We start from the raw sequence: 15,105 nt of genomic DNA, 5'->3' as shown, positions 1-15,105 counted from the left end.
GAGGAGACAGGAGGGGGAGGGATGGAGCCAAGAGCTGGACAGGTGATTGGCAAAAGGGATATGAGAGGATCATGGGACAGGAGGCCCAGAGAGAAGGAAAAGGGGGAGGGGGAGAAAAAACCCAGAGGATGGGCATGGGGTATAGTCAGAGGGACAGAGAGAGAAAAAGAATGTGTGTATATAAATAAATAACGGATGGGGTATGAGGGGGAGGTAGGACATTAGCGGAAGTTAGGGAAGTCAATGTTCATGCCATCAGGTTGGAGGCTACTCAGACGAAATATAAGGTGTTGTTCACTACCCAGACGGAATATAAGCTGTTGTTCTGCCGAAGGTTAGTCCTGATGAAGGGACTCGGCCTGAAACGTCGACTGTACCTCTTCCTAGAGATGCTGCCTGACCTGCTGCTTCACCAGCAACTTTGTTTGAATTTCCAGCATCTGCAGAATTCCTCGTGTTTGCGTTTCTAAAAAACATGAGGTGAGTATTTTTGCCTGTAGGGGTCACAGTGAACACTAAGGAGGGGTTTCTAACAGAATCCTTACTCTATTCCCACACCTACCACCTCACCACTGTCAGAAACTAAGCAAACTGAATGAACAGCACCTCCCATTCCAGCAGTGGTATGAACGTTCTATTTCCTTGCGTTACCTGAACGGTTCTGAGGGGAGTCTGCATGGTTGAAGATGGCACATCAAGTTAAAGTTAACGTTGGCTAATTGTCTGTCCTCTTTTATCCTGATTTTCCCAGTGTCCTCTGTGACAGGTAGAAAGGTTTACAGAGGGTTGCAGAGTTGAAATCCCCTACCCCAGTGTCCTCTGTGACAGGTAGAAAGGTTTACAGAGGGCTGCAGAGTTGAGATCCCCTACCCCAGTGTCCTCTGTGACAGGTAGAAGTGTTTACAGAGGGCTGCAGAGTTGAAATCCCCTACCCCAGTGTCCTCTGTGACAGGTAGAAAGGTTTACAGAGGGTTGCAGAGTTGAGATCCCCTACCCCAGTGTCCTCTGTGACAGGTAGAAGTGTTTACAGAGGGCTGCAGAGTTGAAATCCCCTACCCCAGTGTCCTCTGTGACAGGTAGAAAGGTTTACAGAGGGTTGCAGAGTTGAAATCCCCTACCCCAGTGTCCTCTGTGACAGGTAGAAAGGTTTACAGAGGGCTGCAGAGTTGAAATCCCTTACCCCAGTGTCCTCTGTGACAGGTAGAAAGGTTTACAGAGGGCTGCAGAGTTGAGATCCCCCTACCCCAGTGTCCTCTGTGACAGGTAGAAAGGTTTACAGAGGGTTGCAGAGTTGAAATCCCCTACCCCAGTGTCCTCTGTGACAGGTAGAAAGGTTTACAGAGGGCTGCAGAGTTGAGATCCCCCTACCCCAGTGTCCTCTGTGACAGGTAGAAAGGTTTACAGAGGGTTGCAGAGTTGAAATCCCCTACCCCAGTGTCCTCTGTGACAGGTAGAAGTGTTTACAGAGGGCTGCAGAGTTGAGATCCCCCTACCCCAGTGTCCTCTGTGACAGGTAGAAAGGTTTACAGAGGGCTGCAGAGTTGAGATCCCCCTACCCCAGTGTCCTCTGTGACAGGTAGAAAGGTTTACAGAGGGTTGCAGAGTTGAAATCCCCTACCCCAGTGTCCTCTGTGACAGGTAGAAAGGTTTACAGAGGGCTGCAGAGTTGAGATCCCCCTACCCCAGTGTCCTCTGTGACAGGTAGAAAGGTTTACAGAGGGTTGCAGAGTTGAAATCCCCTACCCCAGTGTCCTCTGTGACAGGTAGAAAGGTTTACAGAGGGTTGCAGAGTTGAAATCCCCTACCCCAGTGTCCTGTGAGACAGGTAGAAAGGTTTACAGAGGGTTGCAGAGTTGAAATCCCCTACCCCAGTGTCCTCTGTGACAGGTAGAAGTGTTTACAGAAGGCTGCAGAGTTGAGATCCCCCTACCCCATTGCTTCTTCCATGATGCAGACAGGCTCCTTTTGAGGACAGGTACACTTGCGTTCCACAGTGTCGTGAGTCAGTCCAAGGTTGTGTCCGAGCTCGTGGGCCACCGTAGCAGAAATCACCAGGATGTTGGTGGCAGTGTCCTGGGAGAACACGAGAGCATAGTGAGGACAAGGCAATGGTATCCATGGCAAATGTACTCGCGGGTTCACATAAAGCTGTTAGTACTCCCGAAAAAGGCCTGCCCTCTCTTAGCCCTTCCACTCTCTCGGAAATGAGGAGGTTTTTCCTCTCTTCCCCATCCTATGCTCACATGGAGTGAGCTCGACAGTTCACGGCACCAACCATTGGGAATTAATCCCTGCTGCTGTCTGGAAGGAGCCTGTGTGTTTCTCCCCATCCCCTTGTAGGATCCCTCCAGGCGCTCCGGTTTCATTCCACATTCCAGACATGTTCAGGTTAGTCAGTAAGCTGTGGGAATGTTATAAAGATGCTGGAAGCATGGCACCAGACTGTCCCCAGACCATCCGTGATGGTTGTGGATAGACATGATTCATTTCACTGATTGTTTTGATGTACATGTGACAAGTAAAGCTTATGTTATCTCTCTCACTGAGTGCCATCACTACCACATTCTGATCTGTCTGGTTGACCAAGGACCCTGGCACAGAGGTCATCAGAAACAATGGCTGCTCACCTGGTTTACTCCTCCTGATCCTTGGGCCAGACAGATGGTGCTAAGTGATGCCAAGCCTACAGCTCCCCCTGTGAAGGTACTGCCGCTGTCAAAGAGAAATCACCATTACACAGTGTGCTGCATTCAGGCAGGTACATCAACGTCAAGCAGAGAAGAGATATGGACCATGTGCAGACAGGTGGAATTCGTTTCAGACACTGTGGGCCATTTGAGTGAACATTAGCACAGAATCACATTTAACGCTTCTGGCATATGCTGAAATATGTTTTTGGATTTCACGCTTTCACTCATTTTGTCTTGTTGCCACCTGCGGGGGTTAGATGTTTTCCACTGGATGGGTTCCATGGTTTCTTTGTTTCGGGGCTGTCTGTGGGGAAGACGGATCTCAGGGTTGTGTACTGCATATGCACTTTGTGCTTTGAATCCTTTGACTATGTCATAAAATTTGTTGTTTCATGGCAGCAGTACATTGCAAAGTTAAAAACTAAATTACAAAATTAAGCAGTGCAAAAAGAGAAAAAATAGTGAGGTAATGTTCATGAATTCATTGTTCGTTCAGAAATCTGATGGTGAGGGGAAGAAGCTGTTTCTAAAACATTGAGCTGCACACACAAATTGCTGGAGGAACTCAGCAGGCCAGGCAGCATCTATGGAAAAAAACTGTAGTTGACATTTCGGGCCAAGACCCTTTGACTGTAGCTTTTGGCCGAGGATTGAAGGTGCATTGGTCTGTCTGAGTGGTGCGAAGTGGTTCAGTGTGCTGTCCCGAGGATTGAAGATACATTGGTCTGTCTGAGTGGTGCGAAGTTGTTCAGTGTGCTGGACTTGAGGAGTAGACATGATCAGATCCCCACGAGTGAGGCCAACAAAGAGAAGACATCACTGGGATTCTTCCAATTTGAAAGGATGCTTCAAGGCATATTGGGAGCCCCCGTGACCCTCCAGCATGTAATGGAGAAAACAGTGGGTAACATGAACTTGCTTGAGTTATTAATGTATCTGGATGACCTCACAGTGTTTGGGTCCACCTTGGAGGAACATGAGGCGAGGCTACTGAAGGTGCTGGGCCACTTGAAAGCTGAAGGGTTAAAACTTTCCCTGGACAACTGCCAGTTCTGCAAGACATCTGTCAGCTATGTTGGGCACGTAGTCTCACGGAATGGAGTAGTTACAGATTTGTCTAAGCTAGAGGCAGTGACCACATGGCCAAGGCTCCTTGCGCTTGGACCTTGGGTTCTGTGGTTACTATCGGAGGTACATGAAGGGCTTTGCAAAAGTGAGTCACCCTGTTGAATCAGCTTCTGTGTAGTTACCCTCCCTCAGGAAATAAAGAGAGGAGGGAAAAAGGAAAGGAGGGTAAAGAGTATCTTAGCCCTTCTGACCCTTTTGGAGTGAGGTGGGATGAAAAATATGAAGAGGCCTTTCAGTTGTTGAAGGAGATGCTGGCCCATCTTTGTTTAGATGGGCCAGCATCTTTTAAACTTTATTTAGATCCCCAATTGCCATATGGACTTGTTACATACCCCGTAGTGGGTTTAAAGAACCAGCAGAAATGGAAAACACCTGTAGTCTGGTATTGCTTTTAACTAATGCTATTTTTATTAGTAACTATGCAATACAATAATATAAAACCAGATAAATCAAACAAGTTAGCAGAACCTATTCACATACAAGCATGGAAATGTAAAAACCAAGCTTCTTCAAGCTTAGGTGGTAATTGGATACAGTCTTATGTTGGAATGTAAAATAGTTCAGTTCAATGCTCAGGTTAATTAATGAGAGATATTTGTAATCCAAAAGGCGAATGTTGTGAGAAGGCAATTACAGCGATATTCCACAGATTCCACGACAGCATTACAAAATAACAATAGTAGTAGGTTTCATCTCCAAAGTTGTTCCACTCCACACACAAAATATCACCGACAGTGATCTTCAACGAATATCCTTTCAACACAAGTGGTACCACACCCGAATTCAGCTGCAGGTCATTCCAAAGTGGTGGCCACAGGATACTCAAACAGAATCCATGTATGGATTATCACCAACAGTAGCTTATCACAAAGGGGACCCTCTTCAAGGGAACCACCACCCAGGCAAGGGTCGACACACCGGTAGATTCCACAGGTTACCCTAAACACACAACGTGATAGCCACTTATCCAGTTCCACAACATACGAAATAACTCCAACAATAATTTGCCACAGGGGATCCTTTCTTCAGTGAACTACCACACCCAAAAGAGGGTAACACACAAGTGGTATTCACAAAGGTATTCCCCTCATCAGAGAACCCACTCCTGTGGATTAACTACGTAACTGTCACACCTTCGTATTCGAATGGAAGTCAAACTCACCCTTACGGGCTACTTAGAGAGAGAGTCCAAACAGTGATCTCTTTGTCACTAGGTTTCTTCTGTTTCAAACCTTCCTCTCCTCTCTTCTCTTCTTTTAAAGTCATCGAATGTGACCACAAAAAGGAGACCGTCTTCTGTGGTAAAGTTATCAACCCAGGCAAGGGTGGGACACACTGATAACTTCCCACCGGTCACACTGCGAGAGCCATTGATTGATTCTCCCAGTTGATGCTCCAAAACCCAGCTTTCTGTGGGCACACAAAGCCCATCCAGTGTCCGAACCCCTGTGTGTCTGTCTAACAACCAGCTGAGCTTGTACTTATCTCAGCATGCTGAGCACCCGCTCTCCATCACATAACACTGCCCTCGGTCACCATGATGACTCACGAGCTGCTCGTTGCTCCCTCTCTCTCTCTCTCTCTGCAAGAACTCACAAGCAGGCAGCGTCCTTGCTTAAGTGTAAATACACTTTAGAATTTGTATACACACCATCTCAAGGCAGGCTTCGACCCTCTCTCTCTCTGTAACAGCTCAAACAGTGTCCAAAAGCCAGTCTCATTCTCCTGACGTTTTAAAGTGACAGTCCGCAGAAAGTATGAACCCCAGGAGTACATAACATACTGCATATGAGTGCCACCAGAGAGGCTTAGTGGGTGTACTGTATCAGGATCAGGGCACTTGGTTGAGTCCTGTTGTGGCTGTCAGCCAGAGTCTGAGAAAAACTATCCCATGCACAAGTTGGAGTTTCTGGCATTGAAATGGGTTGTGGTGGATAAGCTGAGTGACTACCTCTATGGTGCCAAGTTTGTGGTGAGGAGTGATAACAATCCCCAACTTATGTTCTGACCTTGGGGAAATTGGATGCCACAGGCCATCGTTGCCCGCCTATGATTTCAGCCTGAAGTACTGGCTGAAAGCAGGAACATTGATGCTGACGCTTTGTCCCGACATGCACATGAAGGGCTGGACAGGGACGGAGAGTGGGAGAGCGTTCCTGCCCCAGGAGTGAAAGCCATGTGCCAGTTTTTCATCACGGTGAAGGCAGAGGAAAGACAGGGGCACGATCGAGAGTTAGATCAATCAGGAGCTTCCGATGGTCCCATTCCACAAGCTTACTGTAACCTGACTGCTCTGAAGACAAACTAGTTGCCGGAATTAAGCCCTGGGGAAGTAGCAGCTGCTCAGTGAGATGACCCGGGCATTGGTTCCATTTGGTCAGTGGTTGAAAATGGCCCAAACTGCAAAGATGAAACATGTTGAGGTGCCTCTGTTACTGAGAGGATGGCCCAGATTGGAACCAGATCCTGTACCGGGTCATGTCGCCTCCAGACCGGCCTCAGCGTTCACAGCTGGTTCTGCTGGAGAAGTATCGGAGGATTGTGTTGAAGTCACTTCATGATGATTCTGGACATTTGGGGGTTGAAAAGACCTATGGATTGCTCAAAGATTGGTTATACTGGCCCTGAATGAAGCCAGAGGTTGAAGGGTACTGCAAGTTGGTTTCCCTACCAAAGATCAGAGGGTGTCCACGGTGGCCAAAGAGTCATGGGAGAAGTACTTTATTTATTATCACCTCCCCAGGCAGATAGATAGTCATAAGGGACGGGATTTTGAGAGTAGGCTCATCCATGAGTTACTGAGCATGCTTGGAGTCAAGAACTATCCCTTATCACCCGCAGGGTACTCCCCAGCCCGAGAGATTTTATTGGACCTTGCTAGGCATGCTGAACCCTGGAAATCAGCAAGAACAAGTGGAGTCGATATATTGGACATCTTACAGCAGCTACCACCACCACAACAGTACCGCAACAAAAAAGCTAGGACCAATAGGCTGTGAGACAGCTCCTTCCGCCAGGCCATCAAATTGATTAACTCACACTCATTTGAGTGTATTTCTATTGCATTGTCTCTTCTATTTATTAAGGCATCCATTAGTCTTGCGAGACCAAGGATCTGCACCTGGGAAGTCTTCACTCTCCAGGGCGCAGGCCTGGGCAAGGTTGTATGGAAGACCGGCAGTTGCCCATGCTGCAAGTCTCCCCTCTCCATGACATTGATGTTGTCCAAGGGAAGGGCATTAGGACCCATACAGCTTGGCACCAGTGTCGTCGCAGAGCAATGTGTGATTAAGTGCCTTGCTCAAGGACACAACACGTTCCCTCGGCTGGGGCTCGAACTCACGACCTTCAGGTCGCTAGTCCAATGCCTTAACCACTTGGCCAAGTGCCCACACCTTCTATTTATTATAAATTATTATAAATTAATATGATTGCACATGGCACATTTAGGCAGAGACATAACATAAAGATTTTTACTCCTTATTTTACTTTTCACCAAGCACCTATGCTTCATCCGCCAGAAGAAACGGGATCTCCCAGCCGTCAACCCATTTCTGGAAGGTGAAGTTTGAAGGCAGAATACAGGGTTAATGGCAGGATATTTGGCAGTGTTGATGACCAGAGGGGTCTTTGGGTCTATGTCCATAGATCCCTCACAAGTTGTAAGTTGACAAGCTGGTTTAGAAGGTGTACGGTGCACTGGCCTTCATTAGTCAGGGGATTGACTTCAAAGCCATGAGGTGATGTTGCAGCTCTAGAAAGGGTGAGCTTGTAAGCTTGAGAGAGGGTGCAGAGGGGATTCACCAGTATGCTGTTTGGATTAGAGGGTACATTATGTCTTACGAGGCTAAGCTGAACAAGCTAGAGATTTTCTCTTTGAAGTGAAGAGAGAGTAGAGGGTGAGTAGAGGGAGGGTACTGTACGAGATGAGAGGGTGAGTAGAGGGAGGGTACTGTACGAGATGATGAGAGGCATATTTTGAGTGAGCAGCCAAGACTTTTTCCAGGGCAGAAATGGAGGAGAGCAGAGGCCAGCATTTAAGGTGAATGGATAAAATTGGGGGAAGTCAGAGGCAGTGTTTTCATATACACACAGAGAGTGGCGGGGGTGTGGAACATCCTGTCATGGGTAGTGGCCAAGGCAGATACATTAGAGATATCTATGTAACTTTTAGCGATAGAAGAATGGAGGGCTATGTTGAAGGGAAGGGTTGGATTGATCTTGGAGTAAGCTAAAGGGTGGACCAGAGTGCCCGTAGTGTGTTGTAATATTCTCTATTGAATGAACACATGAAGGAACAAGCTGAGGTAACAGGGTGAGTTTGTGTTGCGAGAGCTGGTATGCGCTACTCACATGATGAACTGTGCGTTGTCATTGTACTTGCGTGGGAGCAACTTGTTCCTTCTCCAGTCAAGGAAGCGGGGCAGAGTTTTCTGAGGATCTCTGTCCACTGTGATTTGGTCTATTGTCCACACCTCGACTCCAATCAGAGCAATCCGGATGTTCAGTTGTCTGTAATACTGCAGAAGGGAGAAGAGTGAGGTACAGGTCATCTGATCCAGCTGGAACTGAGGGATTATTCACTGAACTGTACAGTAGAGTGACACCAAATGGATTGAAGCTTCAGCGGTCTCCATTTCCCATAACTCAATTCCACGGGACAATTTACAATGACCAATTAACCTACCAACCGGTACATTTTTGGACTGTGGGAGGAAACCGGAGCACCTGGAGGAAACCCACGTGATCACGGGGAGAAGGTGCCAACTACTTACAGGCAGTGGCGGGAATTGAACCGGGGTGCTGTAAGGCGCTGTGCTCTATGTAATGTAATCACCAGGAGAGACGGAGCATTGTGAGTATCTTCTCTGAATGTTGGTTTTGTTCTGACCGAGGTGGGCAGGCAGCTTCATTACTACAGTGTTTTTGGAGCTTGATTACTCTGGGAGCACGTATTTCACTCACTTACCACGTCTATCGTGTTTGCAATGTTGACCATCCTCTTCACCACAGCTTCCTTACTCTTCTTCTCTTTCAGGTACTGAAAAACAACCAAGTGACTGGACTTGATTTCAAGATTTGGTCTGTCCCACTTTTCCCAACATTCCCTGCCCCACAAGCCTGATTGCCATCTCACTGTCCCACCATCCCTCTCAGCTCTCTGCATCCACGGGAGAGGTAAGAGGGAACAGGAGATTCTCACACAGCCTCATTCACCTCCTATACCATTCAGTATGATCACAGACCTGCAGGAATTGGCCTCAATTCCACTCTTCCCCCTGTCCTCTAACTCTCAACTTTTGTAGACCAAAAATCTACTTGACTCCACTTTGCACATACTGTGAGCAAAGGGTGAAGGAGCCAGAATACTTAGGGACAGTCAGTATAATTTTCTGATGAAGGGCTTTAGCCCAAAACATTGACTCTTTACTCCTCTGCATAGAAGCTGCCTGGCCTGCTGAGTTCCTCCTGCGTTCTGTGTGTGTTGCTCTGGATTTCCAGCATCTGCAGAATCTCGTGTTTATTCTGTGCAACTTCTGTCATTCTATGGGTTTCCACTGCTGGGCACATCCCAGATGTTACATCTTCCCCACGCCTCCTTCCTCAGCACCACTTAAGGTCCTACACCATCCTTAGTGAGGGAACTACTGCCTCCCCAGCTATCATCCCCCTCTCAGCTGGATTCACCTATTAGCCATCAGCTTGTACCCCTTTCCACCCTCGCCCCACTTTCTTATTCTGGCTTTAGCCCCATTGTAGTCCCGATGAAAGGTCTCAGCCCAAAATGTCAACTCTTCACTCCTCTCCAGAGATGCAGATGAGTTCCTCCAGCATTTTTGTGTGTTACTGTTGAAAGTAACCTTCTTTCAGTTCGGTACTTTGCTCGTTTCCTTCAGTACCTTGAAAGTCACAGAACTTTAGTCACCATTTCCAAAGTTTTCCCTACTGACAATTCCACCTCCTGCCCAGTTTCATTTCCTGTAGAAAGTTGAGAACTGCCTCAATAGGCAAATGGCCTCCCTTTCCTTGAAACTGCAGAGCTACAAGTCCAGTCTGCTGGATCTTTCCTCATGACACAAATGCTCACACGAGGCAGGTACAGGTGAGAGTGGGGTAGGAGCAGCATGATTCACACCCAGTGTGAATTGGTGATTGGTGATATATTTCCAGGTTAGATGCAAGACATAAGAGCAGAATTAGGCCACTCAGCCCATCAAATCTGCTTTGCCATTCCATAATGGCTGATTTATTATCCCTCTCAATCCCCTTATTCTACCTTTGACACCCTGATTAATCAAGAACTTATCAACATCCACCTTAAATATACCAATGTCTTGGGCTGTATAGCTATCTGTGTTGCAAGGACATGGCTGGGGACGAACCCAAGTGCAGGACACAGATGCTGAGGCAGAGTCGTTAGGCGTAGTCCCTCCGCGAACAGGGAGCTGATATCCAGGAGACGATGCGAAGCTTAGAACTAACAGTTCTCAGGAATAGGAAACAAGGTTTACTCTCACAAGAGTTGACCAACGAACTGGTGGCTTCTTGCTGTGGTCACAGGGTTTTTATCCTGCCGTTTGATGGGAAGCAGGTGCGTGTAGTTAGTGATACCTGGGAATGATTGGAATCTAAATGAGGTGATCGAGGCCCAAATCTTGAGGCAAGTGGCAAGGTGGGGGATTGCCAGAAGGGACCATGACAATCTGGGGCAATGAATTCCAAAGATTCACTACATTCTTGCTAAATAAATTCTTCCTCATTTCTGTTCTAAAAGGATATTCCTCAGTTTGGAGGCCAGGCCCTCTTGTCCTATTCTCCCCCTCTGTAGGAAAGTTTCTCTCCACATCTACTCAATCTTGGCCTTTCAATATTCGATTGGTTTCGATGAGATCTCCCCTCATTCTTCTAAACTCCAGCGAGTACTGGCCCTGAGCCATCAAACACTCTTCATTTGTTAATCCTTTCATTCCTAGGATCATTCTTGTCAATCTCCTCTGTACCCTCTCCAGTGCCAGAACATCTTTTCTGAGCTAAGGGTCCAAAGCTAGTCAGGATACTCCATGCTGCCTCAACCCTACATACTTGTTTTTGTAATCTAGTCACCAAATGAATTGACATTGCATTCGCCTTTCTTACAACCTGCAAGTTAAACTTTAGCGAATCCTCTGAGGACTTCAAGTCCCTTTACGTGACTGATTTTTGAATTTTCTCCCTATTTATAAAATAGTCCATGCCTTTATTCTTTCTGCCAAAGTGCATGACCGTGCACTTCCCAACACTGTATTCCATCAATCACTCCTTTGCCCATTCTCCTAATCTGTCCAACTTCTGTAGACACCCTGCTCCCTCAACACTACCTGCCCCTCCACCTACCTTCATCGTATTTGCAAACTCAGTCACAGAGCCATCAATTCCTTCATCCAAATCATTGACACTTAATGTGAATAGAAGTGGTCCCAGCACAGACCCCTGCAGCACACCATTAATCACTGGCAGCCAACCAAAAAAGGCTCTCTTTATTCTTATCTTTGCCTCCTGCCAGTCAGTCAATTTTCTATCCATGCTAGTATCTTTCCTGTAATACCATGGGCTCTTATCTTGTTAAGCAGCCTCATGTGCAGCACCTTATCAAAGGCCTTTTTAAAATCCAAGTAAACAACATCAACTGACTCTCCTTTGTGTATCCTGCTTGTTATTTCCTCAAAGGTTTCCAACCGATTTGTCAGGCAAGATTTTCCCTTAAAGAAACCATGTGCCTCCAAGTACTCTAAGACCTTATCCATTATAATAGACTCCAACATCTTCCCAAGCACCTTCTCTTTAGTAATAGCAAAGACATTCACTTCTGCCCCTGACGCTCTTGAATGTGTCCTCCACTGTGAAGACTGATGCAAGTTACTTGTTCAGTTCATCTGCCATTTCTTTGTCCCACATTATTATATCTCCAGTGTCATGTTCCAGTGGTCTGATACTGACTTTCGTCTCTTTCATATCTGAAAAACTTCTTGTTTCTTCTTCTATATTACTGGCTAGTTTCCCTTCATATTTCATCTTTTATCTCTTTACGGATTTTTTTGGTTGTCTTTTGTTGGTTTTTAGAAGCTTTCCAATCCTCTAACTTCCCATGACTGGCTGCGTCACAGTCTGGTAGGGAAACACCAATGCCTTGACTGGCAAATCCTCCAAAAAGTAGTGGATACGGCTAAGTCCATCATCGGTAAAACCCTCCCAATCACTGAGTGCCTCTGCATGAAACACTGTCACAGGAAAGCAGCATCCGTCATCAGAGACCCCCATCACCAGGACAAGCTCTCTTCTCACTGCTGCCATCAGGAAGGAGGTACAGGAGCCTCAGGACTCACACCACCAGCTTCAGGAACAGTTATAACCTTTCAGTCATCAGGCTCTTGAACCAAAGCGATAACTTCACTTGTCCCATCATTAAATTGTTCCCACAACCAATGGACTCACTTCCAAAGATTCTTCATCTCATGTTCTCGATATTTGTTGATTATTTATTTACTATCATTATTTCTTTCTTTTGTAATTGCACAGTTTGTTGTCTTCTGCACTGGTCTTCCGTTGATTCTGCTATGGTTATTATTCTATGGATTTATTGAGTATGCCCACAAGAAAATGAACCTCAGGGTTGTATATGGTGGCATATGTAATAAATTGACTTTGAACATGAGCCTGTTGGAGATGGTGCACACGGTATTGGTCAGATGGCATTCGCATCACAGACAGACTGGAGGAAACAGCCCCCAAGGAACAGGATCAACTCAAGTCTCCGGGACGTGGGAGTCACACAGGACAGGAAGAGGCCGTTCAGCTCAATGGTGCATGCCAACCAAGGTGCCTATCTAAAGCCATTGCAATTTGCCTGCGTTTGCTCTGTCTGCATTAATCCCTTGCTGCACATGCACTCTGTGAGCGTCTTCTCAGTGTGGTTAAAGTAACTGCCATTTCCTCTGGCAGCTTGTTCCATATGGAACACCCCCTGGGTGAGAGACGTGTCCCTCGGTCTTCTTACCTTAAAACTCTCCCAACTCTGAAAAAACTGGAATGTCGAGAGGAGAGCCACACGGTCACAGGAAGATCATGCAAACTCCACACAGACAGTACTCGAGCTAAGGATTGGACCTGGGTTACTGGAAACCTGAGGCAGCAACACATCTCACTAAGCCCCCTTCCAGTTCTTTTATCACTTCTTCTGAGGTCCTGGGAGTTCCAGTCTCCAGCTCTGCCTTTTCCCCAGGAATCTTACCGTCCACATCTCCAGTTGCCTCACCCTCTGGAGGTAGCTCACCACACCAGTCACAGAATTCCCAAACTGTTCTCAATCCCACCATCTCAGCTGGAAACGTACACCATGTGGGAATCCAGCTCATCACCAACGAGACTTTGTTACTGTGTCTCTCCTCTCCCCCCCCACCCCCATCCCCGCCGTTATCTCACCCTGTATTTCCACCTGCTCTTTCATTTCCAACCTCGCTCCTTAACATGACTCATGTCTAGCTCTGTCCCGTCAGATACATTTGGCGACGTCACCCACCTGTGAATTGTCTGCTACCAGCACCAACTCCACGTATTTTGTCTCTTCCATCAAATCCATCTTCTTCATCTGAAACGAAGGGGTTCCCAGTTAGCTGAGGGTGCAAGGGGATCCCATCTGGGGGAAGTTGTGATATCCTGGGTAGTGGGCTGGGGGAAATTATCCCATACGGTTCCTCAGTCAACCATCAGCCACTGAAGGCTCTGCATAGATCCATTTACCAAACCAATTGTTGGCACAAACAGATATATCAGAACCAAGGGCAGGTGACTGAAGGCTTGGCCAGACAGGGGCTGTAAACCGAAACCCTGAAGGAAAGGCCAGAAAAGCAGAGCTCACAGGTCATTAATCTGGTCACTAACTATGTCTAAAAATTGTCGGTAATGGGAGGCAGTGGGTGGTGGCAAAAGGCTATTTTACTCACTGGAAGTCACTGCTGCGGCCTTTGATTTTTCTAGTAGAACACAGAACAGGAACAGGCCCTTTGGCCCCATGATGCTGTGCCAAACTAATTACTAATCCTTTTTGCCAACACAATGTCCATAACTCTCCATTCTCTACAAATTCATGTGCGTATCTAAAAGCCTCTGAAATGTGTCCATCATATCTACATCCTCAACCCAGGCAGTGCATTCCACAACTCTGTAAAAACCTTAGAAAACATAGAAAACCTACAGCACAATACAGGCCCTTCGGCCCACAAAGTTGTGCCAAACATGTCCCTACCTTAGAAATTACTAGGCTTACCCATAGCCCTCTTTTTTTCTAAGCTCCGTGTACCTATCCAAAAGTCTCTTAAAAGACCCTATCGTATCCGCCTCCACCACCGTTGCCGGCAGCCCATTCCATGCACTCACCACTCTCTGTGTAAAAAACTTACCCCTGACATCTCCTCTGTGCCTCCTCCCTAGCACCTTAAACCTGTGTACTCTTGTGGCACAGAGGGTTACGGGGTAGTGTGGGTTTAGTATGTTTTTTTTAAGGATATATGGGTCAGCACAACATAGAGGGCTGAAGGGCCTGTACTGTGCTGTAGTATTGTAGTGTCTAGTGGCAACCATTTCAGCCCTGGGAAAAAGCCTCTGACTATCCACACAATCAATGCCTCTCATCATCTTATACACCTCTATCAGGTCACATCTCGTCCTCTGAAGCTGGGTGACCATCGACTTATACACAGCCAGCTATCTCTCAGGTCAGTGATGTTTGTTCAAAAGGAGAGCTTTGTGGGCGTTCGGGCTCATTCTGGCTGCCCAGTCAGTAGCAGGAGCTAAGCACAGGAGATTCCTCGCAGGTCAGCGACGATTGTTTAAAATCTGAATCAGGTTTATTGTCACCAGCATGTGTTGTGAAACTTGTTAACTTAGCAGCAGCAGTTCAATGCAATGCATAATATGGAAGAAGAAAATAATAATAATTAATAAATAACTTACAGTACATGTACATTGAATAGATTAAAAATTGTGCAAAAACAGAAATATATATTAAAAAGTGAGGTAGTGTTCACGGGTTCAATGTCCATTTAGGAATCGGATGGTGGGGAAGGAGCCGTTCCTGAATCACTGAGTGTGTGCCTTCAGGCTTCTGTACCTCCTACCTGATGGTAACAGTGAGAAAAGGGCATGCCCTGGGTGCTGGGGGTCCTTAATAGTGGACACTGACTTTCTGAGACACTACTCCTTGAAGATGTCCTGGGTACTTTGTAGCCTAGTACCCAAGATGGAGCTGACT

At 46.8% G+C, this 15,105-nt stretch overlaps 1 protein-coding gene across 1 annotated transcript in view; it reads right to left on the bottom strand.

Annotated features, from left to right (window-relative positions):
• LOC140197108 (disintegrin and metalloproteinase domain-containing protein 12-like) overlaps window positions 1-15,105 on the bottom strand; it is a 136,097-nt gene that overhangs the window by 81,370 nt on the left and 39,622 nt on the right. Inside the window, exons 7-11 of the mRNA XM_072257023.1 lie at window positions 13,375-13,443; window positions 8,788-8,859; window positions 8,172-8,338; window positions 2,628-2,712; window positions 1,931-2,073 (exon numbers count right to left, since the gene is read on the bottom strand). Of these exons, the coding sequence (XP_072113124.1) occupies window positions 1,931-2,073; window positions 2,628-2,712; window positions 8,172-8,338; window positions 8,788-8,859; window positions 13,375-13,443 (536 nt within the window). The remainder of the gene's footprint in view (window positions 1-1,930; window positions 2,074-2,627; window positions 2,713-8,171; window positions 8,339-8,787; window positions 8,860-13,374; window positions 13,444-15,105) is intronic.

Source organism: Mobula birostris, chromosome 4 (genome assembly GCF_030028105.1).
Source record: "Mobula birostris isolate sMobBir1 chromosome 4, sMobBir1.hap1, whole genome shotgun sequence".
Taxonomy (NCBI): Eukaryota; Metazoa; Chordata; class Chondrichthyes; order Myliobatiformes; family Myliobatidae; genus Mobula; species Mobula birostris.
The sequence above is the reverse complement of the archived record's forward strand: the minus strand, read 5'-3'. Positions and strand labels throughout refer to the sequence as shown.